General features: G+C 39.1%; 2 protein-coding genes across 4 annotated transcripts in view; one reads left to right on the top strand and one right to left on the bottom strand.

Moving 5' to 3' along the window:
* PIG-S (phosphatidylinositol glycan anchor biosynthesis class S) overlaps positions 1 to 15,911 on the top strand; it is a 91,324-nt gene extending 75,413 nt beyond the window's left edge. For all 3 annotated transcript variants that reach the window (XM_028172850.2, XM_028172858.2, XM_028172869.2), the window contains exons 3-11: positions 5,869 to 6,008; positions 7,849 to 8,061; positions 8,596 to 8,793; positions 9,115 to 9,215; positions 11,178 to 11,355; positions 12,381 to 12,559; positions 13,267 to 13,408; positions 14,498 to 14,690; positions 15,757 to 15,911. In XM_028172850.2, the coding sequence (XP_028028651.2) occupies positions 5,869 to 6,008; positions 7,849 to 8,061; positions 8,596 to 8,793; positions 9,115 to 9,215; positions 11,178 to 11,355; positions 12,381 to 12,559; positions 13,267 to 13,408; positions 14,498 to 14,690; positions 15,757 to 15,871 (1,459 nt within the window). In that variant the 3' untranslated portion in view covers positions 15,872 to 15,911. The remainder of the gene's footprint in view (positions 1 to 5,868; positions 6,009 to 7,848; positions 8,062 to 8,595; positions 8,794 to 9,114; positions 9,216 to 11,177; positions 11,356 to 12,380; positions 12,560 to 13,266; positions 13,409 to 14,497; positions 14,691 to 15,756) is intronic.
* Positions 15,912 to 17,801: 1,890 nt separating this feature from the next.
* LOC114242683 (uncharacterized) lies at positions 17,802 to 19,941 on the bottom strand. Its single transcript, XM_028173945.2, has 2 exons — positions 19,421 to 19,941; positions 17,802 to 19,316 (listed from the first exon to the last, which is right to left on the bottom strand). Exons 1-2 carry the CDS (start codon positions 19,830 to 19,832, stop codon positions 18,688 to 18,690), a joined length of 1,041 nt encoding a protein of 346 aa, XP_028029746.2. The 5' UTR covers positions 19,833 to 19,941; the 3' UTR covers positions 17,802 to 18,687.
* Between the last annotated feature and the right edge of the window lie 859 nt (positions 19,942 to 20,800).

The raw sequence follows: 20,800 nt of genomic DNA, 5'->3' as shown, positions 1-20,800 counted from the left end.
TTAAGCTTTGTTTGTTTTTACTTGAATCATATTAATTAACATTCAAGAACGGTCGTAAAATTACACAACGATAATGAGCGAAAAGTGATACGCTTCATTTACGATTAAAATAATACGCTTACAAATGCTTGCTTTATTTTTATTTATTTAATTTTAACTAAAGAATAAATAGAAAGTTTGGGCTTAACGACGGAGGGAAAATCTTCCACCGAGCGGGTGATATTGCTCGGTAGACCGACGGTCCAAATGTTATTGTTACAACTTGTATATATCTAGCTGTACCCGTCCGCTTCGCTGGGCATTTAAAGTTAACATTATTATTTCTCACCCCCACAAAGATTCTCATGATTAATACCCCTGCAACTGGTGTAGGGAGTCCAACACTCATATAAATATTAGCCTATCCATTAAATACATGTATTTTCTACACGGATACCCAGTTTCAAGTCAATCGGATGCACGGTTCAGTAGTTATAACGGAACATCCGTAAAAACCACTGTAGATTTATATATTAGTATAGATATATTAATATAGATAATATGCAACCTTATCTTGAAAATGTCGTAAGTGAGATTCAGGCTTCTGTCAAATGAGTCGACTATTATCAAAGCCGGCAATGTGACTTTTGGACAATTATTGGTAAATCAGAAAAACGAATTATTGACTTTGTATTCCATTGGCAGTCACAAAACTCTTCTGAACGACATCTTAGATAAATAACAGGTTAAGTATTAACCTTTATTTAATGCAGGTTTTGAACCGTATTCTTTGAAGGAGACGATTATATTCAAATCAATCTGTATTGACATATCAATAACATTTTTTTGTCCAAATGCACAGAATTGCCACCTTTGATAATAGACGACTCAAATATCTTGCGTTGTATGATGGCTACCGTCACAAAAGATTTTACAAATACTCAATTAAATAAAAGAACGAGCTAATTTGCTCGGAACGAGAAAAAATGCTTAACGCATAAGAAATATTACCGCAGCAATTAGATTCACTGTAAATTACAATAAAATTACTGCTCACTTAAAAATAAATAAGATAAACCCTACTAATATTAACAAAACAAACTAACCTAATATAAGACTGCAGTATCAGACTCTGTATTTATATTGTCGTTGTACTTGGGGAGGTCTGTAATTATTTTGAGAGTTAACGACAAAGGGAAGATCTTCAATCAAACAGATGAAATTCCTCGGGACTTGTGTATGCAAGCTTATCTTGAAAATGTCATTTAGCGAAATTCAGGCATGTGTCAAATATCTTGGGTTCAATAATGGCTACCGCCACATTATCTATATATTAATACGTGAAGCAAAAACTTTGTACCCCTTTTTACGAAAATTGCGCTGACGGAGGAGTATGAAATTTCCCACACTTATAGAGAATATAGAGAAGGAGTGCACATTGCAAATATTTTTTTTAAATAATGCATAAAAAATACAGTAAACCAATAAAGAAAACATTACACACACTAACATATATATTTGACACACACACACGCATATATACGATTTTGTTTATTGTTAAAGTCTGTGAATAAGTTGAGAATATATTGAATATTGTTTGTCTTTATTAATATTTGTCTAAAGTGTAGTCTTGGTGAAATCTGTGATTATAGAAGCACTAGCGACCCGCCCTCGCTTCGCTTCGGAAACATTAAAACACACATGAAACAAACAAAAAAAATTAAAAAAAAGTAGCCTATGTTCATCAGGGACAATGTCGGCTTCTAATGGAAAAAGAATTTTTCAAATCGGTCCAGTAGTTTCGGAGCCTATTCGAAACAAACAAACAAACAAATCTTTCCTCTTTATAATATTAGTATAGATAATAATAGTCAATGACAATAGAATCATAATACTGTACAAACTTATAATTTCAATTAATTATGGTCGAATTTCGACTACCAGGGGACCACTAGTAAAGATTAAATATCCATAACAATATATTATTTCCTTGATAGAGCTTTCAACGGCTCGCCGTAAAGTTAGGTGGCAACACCACTGCCTCTTGCATACATCTGCCGCAAGGAATGATGCGTTCATATTCAAACAAGTGTTGTGATTTTGGGAGGATTGTCCATTAAAACTGTTGATTATTTTTTTATTTTTTATTTATTGCTTAGATGGGTGAACGATCTCACAGCCCACCTGGTGTTAAGTAGTTACTGAAGCCCATAGACATCCACAACGTAGATGCGCCACCCACCTTGAGATGTAAGTTCTGAGGTCTCAAGTATAGTTACAACGGTTGCCCCACCCTTTAAGCCGAAACACATTACTGCTTCAACAAACGGAGAGGCTGGAACTTAAATTAGGTCTGTTAGAAATAGACATTTAAGTTTCTGGGCCGTAGATAAGATAAGAAGGATCGTCGTGTTTCCTTGTAGGGGTACGGAACGGGCCTCGAGGCAAACCCCTCTGCCCGGGCAGAAGCTCTCTACAAATTAAGGGCCGGGGTGAAGTGATGCAGGGGTGAGATGGTGGGGGGCTGTTCGCAGAGTGCTCAGCACACGCACTCCGACCTTACCTCACTCACTCACGGCTTTAAATGCTACCTATTTCTGCCACCCTGCCTATTTCTGCCGTGAAGAAGTAATGCGTTTCGGTTTGAAGGGTGGGGTAGCTGTTGTAACTATACTGAGACCTTAGAACTCATATCTCAAGGTGGGTGGCGCATTTACGTTGTAGATGTCTATGGGCTCCAGTAACCACTTAAAAACCGGGTGGACTGTGAGCTCGTCCACGCACCTAAACAATAAAAAAAAAGAACTTGCAACATGAGACCGAAAACTCAGTTGGATCCCTTCAAAGCCGAACGTATGAGTGGTTCGCGATAGAAGTAAGCCAGACTATTGTGTTCGTCGACATTTGTTAGGACGCATTGAAAACAAAGAAAATAAATAAATAAATGGACAACGGATCTATTCACGATGTAGTCTAACCACTAAAAAAGGCTAGCCGTAGAATAATCGAAACACAACCATTATCACGGTAAGCAATTGCGAAGCGATCGAATTCAATACCTAAATTTAATTTAAATTAAATCTAGATATTAATTAACCTCTTAACATAACAATAAACAGTCTCGCGAACGCACATCGCCGAATTATCCGCGTTTTATTGCTCATCGACCTTTCGCTATAACGATAACCGATAACTTATCTATACTATAATATTATAAAGAGGAAAGATTTGTTTGTTTGTTTGTATTGAATAGGCTCCGAAACTACTGAACCGAATTGAAAAATTCTTTCACTGTTTGGAAGCTACACTACATATTCCCGAGTGACATAGGCAATAATATTTTTTGAAAAAAATTAGGGATCTTTACTAAAACTCCAATAATGTAACCCAAGGTGTAAAAAAATTACCTAAAATATTCTTTACATCCTGTGCCCTGCGAAAACTATTGATGTTAGAATAAAATAATGTACCACGAATTTGTAAAATACATTATTATTCACAAAAAGTGTCGTGACAGCATATGTCTAACTATTATGCTGCAATGAGTGTACTTTTATTTAAAAAAATAAAACAACGTCAAATATCGTTGAAATTTTTGTTAAAGACCCGAGCGAAGCCGGAGCGGGCCGCTTGTATTTATATAATTCGATAACGTTGCATTTTTGTACATCGTGTCACAGGTTATCGCCTTTATTTTCGCTCTAATAAAACGCCTGATTTGACAATGTCATTTATAACGAGCGATTTTATTTTTTATTAATTGCTTATATGGGTGGACAAGCTCACAGCCCACCTGGTGTTAAGTGGTAACTGGAGCTCATAGACATCTACAACGTAAATGCGCCACCCACCTTGAGATATAAAGGTCTCAGTATAGTTACGAGAGCTTACGAGAAGCAAAAACGGATTTACTAAAAGTCACCGTGTCCTTACTGTACTTATCAATTGAACCAACGAATTTGCATAGGAATTGAGTCTGATGAAGGTTTTATTTTTTATTTCTTATCGTCCGTGTTGGCAGACGATCATAGGGCCCACATGATGATGAGGAATTACCGTCACTCATGGACGCCAGCAATGTCAAGGGCAGAGTCAAGCCGCTGCATACCGCTTAATACTCTCCACAAGCCTCGTTTGAAGAAGGATATAGCGCTCGGGAAACACCGTGGAGGGGAGCTTATTCCAAAGGCCGATGTTACGTGGCAGAAAAAATATCTGGAAACGCACTGTGGATGAACGCAGTGGCTCCAGGTAGTATGGATGAGCTCTAATTCGGTGGTGAACGTTGCGATAGTGTCGTAGCAAACTTGGTTGTTTGTCATTCCCGATCCTGCGGAAAGAATGGAAAGCAGTCGACGTCGCCGGAAACATGTCATTTCGGATCCTCCCGATCCACTAACGGTGCTTTTAGATACCTCAAGCACCGGTCACCATTCTCGTCGAACCCGTCGCTTGCGATTAAGGTCTCGATAATTAACCCTTAGACACAGCCCACTGAGTTTCTCGCCGGATCTTCTCAGTGGGTCGCGTTTCCGATCCGGTGGTAGATTCTGCGAAGCACGGCTCTTGCTAGGGTTCGTGTGAGCAACGTTGTCAAGTTTGGGCCCCGTGAGCTCACCTACTAGTTAAGGTTCCGCTGAAATAGTCTTGTCAAGACTATCAGCTTAGGTAGGGAAAAAAAGGTTGTTTGCGAATGTGAAGTTAAATTACAAGTTGACATTAGGGTTTAAATTTTTTCATCGCGATGCTCCTACCGTTATCGGTGACTAACGTATCCGATGTGTAGGGACTTTCATTCGGCGTAGATGACGTAGACAAGATCGTGCGTAGGCGAAAATTCGGCCAAGGTTCAGTACCACGAAAATTGGACGTCAAACTTATTACCTTTTTGTTTTGCGCTATTTAAATATGAAATCATTTTGACTATTTCCGGTTTCTTTTTGTTTTTTTTTATTGCATAGATGTTTCGACGAGCTCACAGCCCACGTCGCATTAAGTGGTTACCGGAGCCCATAGACATCTACAATGTAAATGCGCCACCCACCTTGAGATATGAATTTTAAGGTCTCAGTACAGTTACAACGTCTGCCCCACCCTTCAAATGGAAATGCATTACTGCTTCACGGCAGAAATAGGCAGGGCGGTGGTACTTACCCATGCAGTCTCACAAGAGGTCCTACCACCAGTTCTCATAAAATAAAGATTGTGAGATAAGGCAGTACCTACTGTGAACTCAAATTTTCTTTCGGATCTTAATTTACAGTAATCCCCCATATAAAACGGTAGTCTTATCTTTCATGTTACGCGGTTTCAATCCCTCTTATAACACGGATATTCCCCCATATAACGCGATTACACACGCTACATTTCTGTACATATTGTGATATTTATAATAATTTGTACAGTTCATAATTAATTTCACGTGCCCACTGTCAATTGTGCTGTTATAAAATGAAATGAAATTAATTTATTAAATTTTTGTTCCTATTTTTTTTTTATATATATACAGAGGAACAAATCTTCCAATGCGCATGAAGATGGCACAGTTCCCAAGATACTGGCTGCGTTACCTCGTTGGACAGCCAGACTCACTCTCTGTGCAAAGTACCAGCCGGCCTTATAGGATCACGTGTAGCCCCGTTCAAGCATTTGGAGATTTCTGATCAATTTTCTGATTTCTGATTTGTATTGTATTATGTTTCTTTATATATTATATTTGTACATAGCGCTTTATATGGGTTCATACAAGCGTGTTATGCAAGAACACTCCTACAATGAGTCTCCTATAACGCGGATACAATCTACCGTTATCGGGGAGATTATTGTAATTTTTTTGCAGAGCTTATATTTAGATCAAACCGTTGAGAAACCCCAATTCAAATGTTCCAGGGTGTCGCTGCCGTATGAAAAGATTTCATCGTTCAAACCTCTATCGCATTTCGTCACAACTGAACTGAAAGTCTTAGCCAACGATGACGCTACAGCATCTAAGATCGTCAGCGAGATACAGAAGGCATTTGCTGAATCTGGTAAGACCTTATTAATCAAATGGATCTGGTCGGTTGTGGGCATTCTAAACTTTTTTATCCAGAGTTCATTTTTTTTTCTTAGACGGGTGGACGAGCTAACAGCCCACCTGGTGTTAAGTGGTTTCTGGAGCCTATAGACATCTACGATAAATGCGCCACCCCTAAGGTCTCAAGTATAGTTACAACGGCTGCCCCATCATTCAAACCGAAACGCATTACTTCTTCACGGCAGAAATAGTTAGGGTGGTGGTACCTACCCACGTGGACTCACTAGAGGTCCTCCTACCACCAGTAAAATAAGGTCAAAATTGTCTATCCAAATCCACTCATAACTTAGCAACATGGTTTACGCAGGGTAAGGAATTCCACAACTACCGAAAGACACATTTACCAAGCATATCTTTGCAGCTATAGAGGGGATCTTCGTGAATAATCATCCGCAGCTAGTGCCCGACTTTTTCTTTTCTCGCTTCAGATACCTATCATGGATGGATTTCCTTGCTTGCGGCTGTTGACTGCGCACTGTTTACTTTGTATTTCTGAGACCACATTTATTTGGCATATCTTCGGAGACCTAATTTACGTAGACCAAAAGTTTGTGTTATCTGACTGCAGTCTCGTTGTTGATTTTCGGCCAAGAGAACAGACAAGATTTATGTTTTGTTTACTTTCCTTTTCGTAAGTAGGTCAGAGGGTTTTAACCAGAGTTAATTAATCGAAAGAAGAATCTAGAAGATTGCACAAAGTGGGAATGAGTTGCTCGCTCCGGGCATTTCAATATTGTAGTAATTGTTACGTTATAATACTCATTGTAAAAAATTTATATTTAAAAAAAAAAATGTAATATTAAAAAATTAATAAGTAATAATTTCTTATTAAAAAAAAAAAAAAACGTGCCCGCTGAGTTTCTTGCCAATTCTTCTCAGGACGGAGGCTAGTTCTTGTGAATTGGCGGTAGTTCTTTTAACGTTCAACAAGTATGTACTTTTATTTATGTTGAATAATTTTTTTTTATTTGATTTGATTTGATTTGAAAGAAACATTCTTTATTTCCTTGCCTTTGACGGGCAGGCTGACGTATTTCCTGCCCACCACACACGCAGGTCCCACCTGATTTTAAATGCCCACGCCCACCCGAGCTTAATAAATAGTTAGCAGAAATAAAGAGAACGGTTTCATCGTAATAATTTGGGAACACATGGAATCCTAGTGTGTGGGCACAGAGCTGGGGTGCAGTAGTTGTTTACTAACGATAAGTCTCTATTTTACTAACTCACTTTAATACACTCAATCATGTACAAATGTTCTATGCTATAAATGTTAAAAGTTAATGGTGTCATATAAAAATGAATTGCTGTTCGTTGGTCTCGCTAAAACTCGAGAACGGCTGGACCGATTTGGCTAATTTTGGTCTCGAATTATTTGTAGAAGTCCAGAGAAGGCTTAAAAGGTAAATAAATATGAAAATGCTTGGAATTAAATAAAAATAACAATTTTGTTTGTTTATTTTGTACAAAAGTTTAGGTCTTTTATTTATCGATTGAGGCACTACGAAGTTTGCCGGGTCAGCTAGTAATTAATAAATGTTAATGCTAAATGTTACGGTCGCGAGGACTGAACCCGAGTTACGGGTTGGGGTTAGATGATAGTAGAAGTGTCAGTATTAGTATGCCAATTAATTAATTATACTGGATTGGTTTGGCACGATCATATTCCTGCGTAGTTGATGGCAATGCTGAAGTTTATTGGGTAGTGTTCAAAACAGACCACCCCATCGATGTACTTAAGATTATGTTAATTGCCTGTATGCAATCTCAAATTAATTTTTAAACATTTCCAGATATAATAAAGATCAAAACCGAAAAAACAGTTATGTCGGAGCGACAACAGCACATTTTGCGGTCGGTGGTTGATATGGAGGAAGCCGTCGAAGAACTAGCTTCTACATTAGACCTCGACCAAGAAAATATATTCCACGTGGTGCAAAAGAAATCGTTGCCTCACAATATCTGGGTTGGAAACGAAAGAATAATGTTCTTCAATGATGAGAAAGGTAAATTTTATCCACAATCTGAAACAGCCCGTGAAGGCTTTATAAGCTCCTTTATAAGCTTTATGTTTCCAACAAAGTTAAGAAACCTATTTAGACAGATCATAAATAAAAAATTATCATCATAATACTTCAAGTATGTCGTGATTGTGAAGAAGTTGTTAAAGAGAATGAGAAGCAGTGGTATAGAAGGGCTATATGTTATGAACGTTTTATGGATGATATTATAATAATAATCATTTGCGATCCTCTTATGTAAAATATATAATTATTATTATAATATAATCCATAAAACGTTAATAGCATTTAGCCCTGTCGCCTGCTGCCTGTTGTAATTTTACTTCTGGAGAGAAGAAATTGAGGCTCGCATGTGTGCAACATTAAAATTCTTCCACTCATGTATCCAAGCCATGTCATTCAAGTTGCTGTATCTTTAAGATCCCAGCTACAGATCAATAACCCTAGGTGAACTGTGTGTGAACTGTGAACTTATATGCCCGTATGCGAATAAAAAATCACATCTTAAAACTTGTACAGCATCAGAAACAATAGTGAAAGCGTTGGACGGCTGGATATATCAGACTTCGGTACTCCGAGGAGCCAGATCGGACACTCCTGATCAAGCCCGAAGCACGAGGTTCCCGCCGGAGTCGGCCTACCACATCACACTGTCCATAGTGCATCCCAGGCCTGACACAATGCAAGTTGTTTGGAATGCCGCTGAAGCTGTCGAGGGTATGACTAAGATTTCACCTAATTCGGCAATTTCCAGATTTGGTCCGTTAAATGGATACCTTTACTGGTGGTAGGACCTCTTGTGAGTCCGCAGGTAGGTACCACCGCCCCGCCTATTTCTGCCGTGAAGCAGTAATGCGTTTCGGCTTAAAGGGTGGGGCAGCCGTTAAAACTATACCTGAGACCTTAGAACTTATATCTCAATGTGGGCGGCGCATTTACGTTGTAGATGTCCATGGGCTCCAGTAACCACTTAACACCATGTGGGCTTTGATCTCGTCCATCCATCTAAGCCATTAAAAAAATGTATACATTTCTCAGATTACATTGGCAGCTTTGTCGACGAGTTAAGCTCCTTGCACAACTTCACGCTGAAGTCGCAATGGCTTCATCTACTCGACTTTGAATTTCAAGCTAGAGAGGTAAGCCATTTATGAAACCGTAATTCGTTCCTGGACAGTCTGTCTAGAAAACTTAATTTAAATATCATACTATCTGCATCTACAGCACTGCTTTTGTTTTCTTTTTTGTTATTTCATAAATGACTAGCTGCACCCGTCCGTTTCGCTGGGCATTTCAAATTAACATTATTATTTCTCACCCCCACAAAGATTCTCATCATTAACGCCCCCGCAACTGGTGTAGGGAGTCCAACACTCATATAAATATTAGCCTATCCATTAAGTACATGTATTTTCTACATGGATACCAAGTTTCGAGTCAATCGCATGCACGGTTCAGTAGTTATAACGGAACATCCGTAAAAACCACTGTAGATTTATATTATAATATAGATTAGTTACAGGAACCAAGAACGTTCTAAAATTACCAAAAGTGCCCATTTTTTGGTAGTTTTGTCCGAAAATTCTCCAGAAAAATAATTTAATAAGAAAAACATTAAGAAAATAACTATAGTTTTAAATGACGAAGAGAGGGGAATGCGTAATGTTGATTTCTATAAGTTGATTTTTGAATTAATATTCGTGGTTGCCCAGTGATCGAAATACGACTAGAGGTAATTAATTTAAATTATAAGTTTGAGCATTATTATGGTTATATTATCAAAGACTTTACTTCTAGAATCACAGCTTTCGCCAAGACTACATTTATAGACATATAATATTATAGACTATAGACAAACAATATTAATTTATTCTCAATTAGAGCACAGACTTTGAGAATAAACAAAAGAATATATATTCGTGTGTGGTAAACACGTGGTAGTGTGTGTAATGTTTTTTTTTATTGATTTAATGTATTTTTTATGCATAATTCAAAAAAAATATTAGTATACTGCACTCCTTCACTATATTCTCTATAAGTGTGGAAAATTTCATAGTCATCCGTCCTCGCAATTTTCGTAAAAAGGGGTACATAGTTTTTGCTTCACGTATTAAATATATAAATATATTATCTGTCAGAGCCACTGCTGTCAATGTCAAACGGAATATTGTAGACGCGGAAAAATATAGCCCATCCAGGGCTCTGAAACTACCATACTTTAAGACAACTATTTTTTTTTGGATGGTAACTATCGACTTCTAGCGGATGCCCCTAAACTTATATGTTGTTAAAATTAAGACATTTAATTATTATGCAACTAAACACAGAAAATAAATAATTAATAAATCATACAAGTCTTTATTTGTTATAGACAAATTGATTTTTATCAATTAGTGGTTTCAGAAAATTTACAAAATCCTTCATTATAAAATAAAATATAGGATAGGTAATATATTACTGCCATCTACAGGAGCAATGAGAAACAAATCAAAGCGAAACCATCTAGTAGCCGACGCCCGTAAACATTTTTGTTGAGTGCTTGAGTTGCTTATCTATAACTAATTAATAGTACACATAGTATTATCTATGAGCACATCTGCCAATTTAGGCTTCTTTTTTTTATTGCCCTTGTAGGTTGACGAGCATACGGCCCACCTGATGGTGAGTGGTTACCGTTGCCCATGGACTTCAGCAATGCCAGGGGCAGCGCCAAGCCGCTGCCTACCGCTTAATACTCTCCACAAGCCTCTTTTAAAGAAGGACATGTCATAGCGCTCGGGAAACACCGCAGAGGGGAGCTCATTCCATAGCCGGATGGTACGTGGCAAAAAAGACCTCTGGAAACGCACTGTCGATTAACGCAGCGGTTCCAGATAATATGGATGAACTCTGCTCCGATGGCGGGAGGTGCGATGATAAAAAGGAGATGAGGGGAACATCTCAAACAATTCCTCAGAGCATTACCATTCGTATAGCGCTATCTCTGTCTCCGAAGTCGAAATTAGCCGATCGTTGCTTTCTTCTTTCTCTTAATGAACCGTTGTGCAATGTTTATCGGCGGGAACTGTATGTTAATTTTTCATAATTTATTCATAATTAAGGTAAAAGAAGCCAGTGAATGGGGACGTCACTTCGCGGTGCGTCAGGACCGGCTGTCATTGTTATTGACAAGGCTCGAGGAACGAGCTGCGACGCACGTCTCTGAGCTATCGACGATCAACCTGGCGCTCTACATCGTGCCCTGCGATAAAGCTCCCATTATTATATACGATAATGAAGGTAAACTCGCTATCTTAGAAAATCAGACAAAACTTAGGAACACGTCGCTTTTAAAAAAGATATAGCCTGTAGCTTTTTTTTTACTTTTTACCGGTGGTTGGACGTCTTTTGAGTCCGCACGGGTAGGTACCACCACTACCACCACCCTGCCTATTTCTGCCGTGAAGCAGTAAAGCGTTTCGGTTTGATGGGCGGGGCAGCCGTTGTAACTATACTGAGAATCTAGAACTCATATCTCAAGGTGGGTGACGGCATTTACGTTGTAGATGTCTATGGGCTCCGATAACCGCTTAACACAAGGGGGGCCGTGAGCTCGTCTACCCAACTAAGCAAAAAAAAAAAACTAAATGCATTAGACATTATTGACAAATTAAAATGTTTAATTGGAAAAGTTAAGAATTTTGATATCTGATCTTCTGTCTCTTACCGCTGTGGCTGGCCTAAATGATGAGATCTTCGATATAATCGTATCGAGCGCTCTGACTTATTTATCTATTTATTTCGATTCTTAGTTCGATTAACTATTAAGGCATGACATTGAAATATCGACTTTATTGCATAGTGACTGTCTCTCACTCCAAGCGAAGGTTGACTACTTCGCGGCATAAGCAGACAGGATGATGGTCCGCACCCTTGTGGGCTCACAATATGCCCTATGGCCATGACTTTTGCGTTGTGTTGTCCATTTGCTGTGATCATTTTTTATAGCTTAGATGTTTGCACAAGCTCCCGGCCTACCTGGTGTTAAGTGGTTACTGGAGCCCATAGATATCTACGACGTAAATGTGCGACCCACCTTGAGATATGAGTTCTAAAGTCTCAGTATAGTTACAACGGCGGCCCCGTCCTTCAAACCGAAACGCATTACTGCTTCACGGCAGAAATAGACAGGGTGGTGGTACCTACCCGTGCGGACTCACAGGACGTCATGTAAAAACGATAATCAGTTAACAAAAAAAAAATCTTAGCGATTTTAATAAACCAAACGGCGTATTCAGGTTGCCCTAATGAAGCTTTCCTTGTAGGTCGCAAAAATCCTTTGTCGATACAAGCATTTATGTCCCCCAAGTGGGGGGGCGTGGTGATCGCCAGTCCCCCGGCCGGGCAGTGCTCCCAGCAGGTCCGGGAGTTCGAGCCCAGCGTGGGACAGGTCATGGGCGCGTTCGTGTCCCACCTCAGGGAGTTGCTCGGGATCACGAAAAAGGTATTTTTCAGTTTTAGTAGGACTAGGAAAAGGAAAGACCATATACCAAATGGGAAGAAGATATCGAGGAGGTGAAAGGCCATATGGTTTAAGAGACGTTTCGCTTAATAAGCGACATTTATCTTTGTAATTAAAGGTCCGTTTTTTTTGGTATCAGCATCAACGGTTTGATATTTTTAAGCGTCAGTTAAGTTTACTCCGTTCAGATAGCTGAAGAAGCTTTCTTGTTATAATTCATGAATTGTTATGAACACAGTCTTAAACAATTGCTTACACGCGTTGGACTTACAATAGTCAACAAACTATGTCAATATTAAGAAGACAGTTAACTTTAACTAATCTTAGTTAACTAAATAGTAATGTTGCGCCGATATATAATATTGATCAGTCCAACGCTTGAGGCCACGACCGCGAGGTCTTTTACCATTTACCCTACCCTGAACAACAAGTTTCTCGATAGACTCTGCTGGCCGTCGCGATACCTGAAGCTAATATCGTGCAGAATCTCCAAGTTAGGTCATCAGTCAGGCTTTGCGTGTACTGGTTTTGTTTAGGAGTTATTTTGTGTGCCTCACTCTTAATAGTGACTTCGTGCTGTGGTAGGTTTGTTGTTGGAGTACCTATACTCATGGTGCAGTATAGATCATTCTCATTGGAAGTCAAATGTACGGTTTCAGTCCTACTATAGCTTTTTCGGCAATTGACAGGACGCAATCGAAGGAGCACACTTAGAGCCTTTGAGGTCGGTGTCGCCGCGCCGCTGGGAGGTGGACGCGCTACTCCGCATCAGGACCTTAGAGCAGGTCACATCCGCTGAAAGAACTCTACAGTCTCTAGCGCAATTATTGGGTAATACATCTATAATTATATAGAGTAGCGTTAGGGCTTTTTCAAAACAACTATCATAATTGTTTTATACCAAAGACAATCATTAGTAATGATCACTACTGTACTTAATATAGGTCTTGCATTAGACGCCTTCAGCTAGGAGCAGGCTTAGGGAGCCCGGTAACCGTACTCGTCGAACTCGACAAAGAGGTCGACGTGCAACCTAACCCATGCATCAGCCCGCTGAGTTTCTCTCCAGATCTTCTCGGCGGGTCGGGATTCCGATCCGGTAGTAGATTCATTCGCGAAGCAGCTGCTATTGAATTGTTAGGTCTTCTTCGGAGGCGCTCGGGCAGCTGTTAGCAAATCCCACCCCTCCTGGCTGAGCCTTTGCTCGCCCACCTGTCCTAGTGAAACTGGAAAGGCCTTAGAGCCACCAGTAATCATTCGATTATTTCACTAAAAAAACTCATACCTTTAAATAAAATATCATACCTACATTCCGGCCCGAAGCTTTTGAAGTGGTAATTGTTGGACTAATAGTCTGGGTTTCGTATGAAAAGACGGAGATTTGCAAGGATAGTTTTTATTCGAACAGCGATACGCATTTATTTGTCAGTGGTCGTAGGCCAAAAAGGGAAGAGAGGGTGACAACTACAATTGACGTTGACATATATTAGGCGAGTGACAGCTGTCAGTTGATATTGATATTACTGGGATGCATTTAGGTATTATATAATTCTAACAGTATTTTTTTATGCTTAGTTGGGTGAACGAGCTCACAGACCACCTGTTGTTAAGTGCTTACTAGAGCCCAGAGACATTTACAACGTAAATACGCCACCCAACTTGAGGCTGCCCCACCCTCCAAACCGAAACGCATTACTGCTTCACGGCAAAAATAGGCAAGGCGGTGGTACCTACCCGTGCCGACTCACAAGAGGTCCTACCACCTGCAATTTATGAGTTTGGTATTTCTTTTTGCTTCCGCTACCCTTCCACCAGGTATTAGTCCTGATTATGATGACGGGATATGAATAGTGTGTTAGTAGCTGGTGATGTATACGAGGGTGTGTCCACTGCGTACTAAGCCGTCGCTGTTCTCTACAGAGGAGATATCGAACATAGTGATAAACGATGAAGTGGGCGCGTCCATCGCGGCCGCGGTGTCCGAGCTGGAGGCGGGCGCGGGGGAGGGCGCGAGGGCGGACGCGGCGCGGGCTGGGCGGGCACACGCGCATGCGCAGCGCGCCTTCACGCACCCCAGTCTACTCGCACTGCTGTACTTCCCGGACGATCAGAAGTTAGTATATAGCATATAGACAAACATAGTACAAGCAGCGTACCGCTTATATATTATGACTAGCCATACTCGCCCGCTTCACTGGGCATTTCAAATTAACATAATTATTTATTGTCATTATTATTAGAGAGCCCAACACTCATATAAATATTAGCGTATCCATTAAGTACATGTATTTTCTACATGAATACCAAGTTTCAAGTCAATCGGATGCACGGTTCAGTAGTTGTAACGGAACATCCGTAAAAACCACTGTAGATTTATATATTAGTATAGATTAAATATATTACTTATTAAATATATGTCGGAGACGGTCGTTAGTTTGGTAGCAAAACGAAACGCGGCACGATTCCCGAGAGGTGACAACACGATCGTAATGTCATCGGAACTCGGCTAACTTCGTGCTACCGTCTTAAGTACCGTCGTTCGTTTTCGTTTGCTAACGTCAAGAGAAGATTTCTAAATTGTTCTAAGATAACAAACGGGATTGGTGTACTCAATATTTCTCTTAACTCGATCACCTTAGCTATTCGCCCCTATTATGTCTGACGATGGTGTTAATAATGCAGTTTCCCCGACATATATATATTTATGTAACCTCTGTGATATATATTTTCTTTTTTCTTTATTTTATTGCTTAAATGGGTGGATGAACCCACAGGTCACCTGTTGTTAAGAGGTTCAAATAGCTAGGACAACATTCAGATGTCAACGAAAAAGACCTTAGTTCATTAGTGACCAAGAAATTTTTACTAAAAACAACAATAAACCGTGATACTTTCATTATATTAAAATTAAATTTATTAATTTGTTAAAAAAAAAATCGAAGTCAAACTCGCAAGATTGAATTTCCTTACAAACTGATAGATAATATTCCTGTTTGGACATTGAATTGTTTAATGAAAGCGTGTCGGAATTAAAATAAATTATACACAATGAAATGTAAAAAACAAAAAACAAACACTTAATCTTTATTGCTACTATTCTAGTTTCCCACATGAATAATTCATTTGCTATCGTATGAATGTTTAATATATGTACATTTATATATTTATTCACGTTTCAGATACGCGATCTACATACCGTTGTTTTTACCGATAATGTTCCCGGTGGTTTTGTCATTGAGAATATTGGTATTATGGTTCATGGGGAAACCGGTGCATAAAGAAAAAACTGATTGAAATTTATTTTAAAGTATTACAAATAAAATATTTTAGGTTATGTGCGTTTTATTTTATCCTAATATTCGAAAATAGCTAATAATATAGCTAATATAGCCCTAAGATGGCTGATTTAGCTGTTGTCGTTTGAAGTGATACATGCAGGGATGATGGAGAACTGAAGAATATGTAACAAAGTCGTCACACACAAAGCAGCACAATTTTCCACAAACTAACAATTGTCTTAGATTGGTATTAATGTTTCGAAAAAAAAAAATTACAATATGTAGGTACATTGTGCTCAAAACTTAAAAAACCGCAAAGTAAAAAAAAAGAAAAAGAAAACATGTATGTATGTGATAAAAAAACACGCTTCTACTTTGTGAGGGTGACATCAAAATCACTTTATTCATAAGGGTGAGACCAATAAGATGAATTAAATTTTAGCTTAAAAAAACGCGGGACTCGCCTTTTGTATCATAATAAAACAATGCTAATTTTGGTGTCATTAAAATGACCCAGCCATAAATTGCTATTCAAAACTGTGACGATATTTGTAGTTCTTATTAACATTGTCTCTAAACGCGGAAGTTAGCGACAATACGTGCTATGAATTTACTTTTTGTAAAATATGTACATCTTAAGAGGAACAGTGTGTTTGACAGTTTTTTTAAATTAATTTGACCGTCAAAAATACTGTAAGAGCTTCAACACAAAGCCAACTAGTTCTATTAAAGTTCTTGTAAATTAAGTATATTTTTTTTATTTTTTTTGTTTTTCTACGTATGCTTGTAGCCTAGAAGATTATGCTAGCGTGACCGGGTGAGTAGGTGAGCTCACGGGGCTCTAACCTGACGACGTTGCTAACGCTAACCCTAGCAAGAGCAGTGCTTCGCAGAATCTATTATCGGATCGGAAAAGCGACCCACTGAGAATATCCGGCGAGAAACTCAGAGGGCTATATCTAAGGGTCCTTAATTCCTATGATTGTACTTAGTATTCAAAGTAATTCAAAAAGTGACACGTGTCACTATTTTAACCGCATAAATTTGGAATTCAATTTAAGGATATTCTTTGTTTATAATGTTCAAAATGGTCATAATGGTCTTTAAAAAAAGGTAGACGTGATGAAAAAACGAAAGAAATCCTTTATTTCTGGCTCCGCTGAAAACCATGTGCACGCTCCATTTCAAGCCAATTTTTTCACTTTATTTATGGTTTCACGATGCAACCTAACCTATGCATCAGCCTGCTGAGTTTCTCGGCGGTTCTTATGAGCGATTCCATTTGCCTTTGAGCTGATAGGTCTTGGCCGAACGCTCTCGGGCAGCTGTTGGCAAATCCCACCTCTCCTAGCTGAGCTTTACTAGTGGTAAGACCTCTTGTGAGCCCGCACGGGTAGGTACCACCACCCCGCCTACTTCTGCCGTGAAGCAGTAGCGCGTTTTGGTTTGAAAGGTGGGGCAGCCGTTGTAACTAAACTGAGACCGTGGAACTCATATCTCAAGGCATTTACGTTGTAGATGTGTATGGGCTCCAGTAACCACTTAACATCAGGTGGGCTGTGAGCTCGTACAACCATCTAAGCACTAAAAAAAAAAAAAAAAAACTGTCCGAATTGGAGTAGTTTCTTTTTATGAAGCCAAACCAGTTTTTTTTGGTCTTTATAAGTAAATGAGCCACGGTCCGGAAATTAGTGATTACCGTCGCTGACACGACAGCAATAGCCAAGACGCCATCTACTACTGAATACTCTCCGTAAACCCCGTTTGAGGTAGAACATGTCGCACGCTGCCCTCGGGAATCACTGTGGAGGGGAGCTCATTCCGGATGGTATGTCACATAAAATGTCTTTTTTTTAAATTGAAAGATTACTGGTGGCCCGGAGGCCTTTCCAGTTTCACCAGGGCAGATGGGCGAGCAAAGTCTCAGCCAGGAGGGGTGGGATTTGCTAACAGCTGCCCGAGCGCCTCCGAAGGAGACCTAGCAACTCAACCTAACAGCAATTGCTTCGCGAATGTATCTGTTACCGGATCGTATAAAATATCTCTAGAAACCTACTATCAACATATTAGGTCTACCTTCCTCAAACACCACGTTCTACAGATGTAACAATCCACAAACGAAGAAGACGGCGAGATATTTTAAGTTAACAAATAAAACACATTTGATTTGCCTCATATCATATATGTATTTATGTAATACGATACACGTTAAATGTTATTTCAGAGGTATGGCCGTGCGTCAGACACATAAATAATTACACAATTAGAAAACAATATATGAAGTAGATTCCTTGACTACAAATTGCTTAGGACGTTCCCACATTATAAGCAAGGTAATTTTGTTGTCTCCTCTGTTATCTATAGGTGCACATGGTTGATTGAAACTGCGAACCAAAATGGCAGTTCACTGTAAAATGGCCGAAATATAAAAAGGCGCCAAAGATGTAAATGTCACTTAATTGCCATTTAGTATTAGTCCCTTTTAAGATATGCTAAATTTAGATTAAAAATCGATATACAGTTATCTACGATAAATAAATAAAAAACAACACATAACGTGTATGTACCGTAACATTAGTGTGCATAATAACGATTTATTCGTGATCCTTACTAACTATATACTTTTCTACATTAAATCATAGCTTCGTCTGATATGTGTAATATTTATGTTTGGTTAATTTGTTTCTCCTGCTTTATTTTGAGCTTTATATAACTTAAGCTTGTATAATATAACAACTGAAACCGTTATACCGCTAATTTTTTATGAGAATTACCGATCGTATCCTTTAAACAGCTAATGAAGTCGTTTTATTCAAGCCCCGAATATTACGCCTAGTCCCAATCCGTTTCGGTAACGATCGCAAAATTCTCTCCCTTCCCTGGTAAATAACCAAATTCCCACAGCGAATTACCCAAGACTAGAGTTTCACCCTCTTGCACTTCTACGTTGAGGGTGTAACAGTCTTCCTCGCAGGGTGCACGAGGCCTCAACTGAACGAAGGACTTTCCTTTTAATTGAGACATTATGATTAGACCCACGTCGAGCTCCAGAAACTTGTATCTGTGAGTATCATAGTTTTTCGACAGCACCAGCCAGTTGAAATGAGATGGGGGAATGTGGGGGGAAAGGAAATACGGTCTCGGAGCGAGGATCCTAAACGTTTTTACCGCGTGGATATCGCAGTTCTGGAAGTGAACGAACCAACTAGGAATCTCTGTATTGGTGATGCGGGAAATGATTTCCTCCAAGTCCATGGGCTGACGAGCAATTTTGATGTTCGTCAAGATCCTGCATGGTACGGAATCGCGCAGTCTCGAGTCTTCGCTTATAAAACTGGTGAGGTTTAGCTCGCTGCTAGCCCAATCGTAATAGGCATCTACCACGATGACCGGGGCTCCACGCATGAGATGATGATTGAACACTTCGCTGTAACTAGTGTCCGATAAACGAGCAACGTTTTCTGAAACACGATATTACAATTCAGACCTTTTCTTCTAATAGACAGACTTATTATAACCCATCAGTATTTAAATCTTATCTAGGATATAAGCAGAAAATACTCACTGACAGCCTCACATGAAATGCAATCAATTGGCGTTATAACATTATCACTATCTAAACTCTGCGGTTGAGATCTCTCTATCAAGCACTTGTTGTAGTATAGTGGTGTCCAGTCCCATACGGGCAGGATCTTGATCAGCATAATTCTTGCAGCAGCCGATGCGTGCCACTGGAATGTATCCGTTTGGCTCACAGTGTAACCCAACGCCAATACAATAATGATACACAAGAAGAATCTCGTCCAACGTCTGATGTATGCTTTCCGCACAGCATTCGTCAGAGGTCGACATATAATATCCATTTCTTCGTCACTTATTCCCGCTTCTTTACAATATTCGTAAAAAGAACGCACTTCAGAGTTAATTAGTTGAAATTTCTCACGCTTAGACATATTCGGGGTACTTTTCAAACTCATTTTCACGGCTGTTCAGTAGAGTTCAAGACGATCGATATTACATTCAGTGTTCGTTCGTGGCAACATAACATGGTATATATATAACTACACTGTAACATCAATATTAGAAATTCGCGCGCGCGCGGGATACATGCAACGGATTCTTCTTCTTCTTTTCAGTATGGCAATGGGTTTTCTCGTGCTGCCATTGCTACCAGCTTCGCGTTTAGAAAATCTTCAATTACTTTTATTAAGTATGTACATTTTTTGTAAGTTATTTAAAAAAAGATGAAGAGCTAAATGAAATAATGTCGATTTATCTGAAATTGTAATTACACGTCTGAACCTGAAAAAAACACTGATATTTTTGTTTATAAAACACGCACGGTCATCCGGCCCCAAATTAGGATTCCCAGTGTTATGGTACCAGAGACATATATACATACATACATATTATTATATACCTAGATAATAAACACCCAAACAAAGAGCAAACAAACTTGTTCATCACACACATGTTTGCTCGATTTGGGAATCGAACCCACAGCCCTCGGCGGCGTCACAGTTAGGGACGCTAACTATTGCACCACCAGATCGGTCATAACTGATAACAAACTAAGAAAATGTACACAAATTCGTTCCTCGCGTTGGCGCCAAAAACTCTACTACATAATTACAAGTAACTCGCGAAGGACAAATAGACAGAACAGCATAAACTGATTACAAGTAACAAAAAGAATGGGTATGTAACTCAAATGTTTTTTGAATTGGTCAAGATTGTTCACATTTTTATCATTGAACAATTTTGACAAAAAATTTGTCTTGCAACGTTTTTAATACAACCGGAAGTCGTAACGGATAAAAATATAGCATGAGATCTATAAAACAAAAAACATTATAGAGGGCAGCTCTATAAGCTACTCTGATAGTGTGCCATCGAACCATACTTTGATGCTAGTTTATCTCTAAAACTATACTTCTCAATGTAA

The sequence above is a fragment of the Bombyx mandarina genome, chromosome 16, assembly GCF_030267445.1.
Source record: "Bombyx mandarina strain Sakado chromosome 16, ASM3026744v2".
In the NCBI taxonomy this organism is placed as follows: Eukaryota; Metazoa; Arthropoda; class Insecta; order Lepidoptera; family Bombycidae; genus Bombyx; species Bombyx mandarina.
The sequence above is the reverse complement of the archived record's forward strand: the minus strand, read 5'-3'. Positions and strand labels throughout refer to the sequence as shown.

Coding starts and splice junctions, on each gene's coding strand:
- LOC114242683 (XM_028173945.2), bottom strand. CDS start 19,832: ATGAGTTTGAAAAGTACCCCGAATATGTCTAAGCGTGAGAAATTTCAA. Junction 19,317..19,420: donor CATTTCATGTGAGGCTGTCA/GTGAGTATTTTC, acceptor ATCGTGTTTCAG/AAAACGTTGCTCGTTTATCG.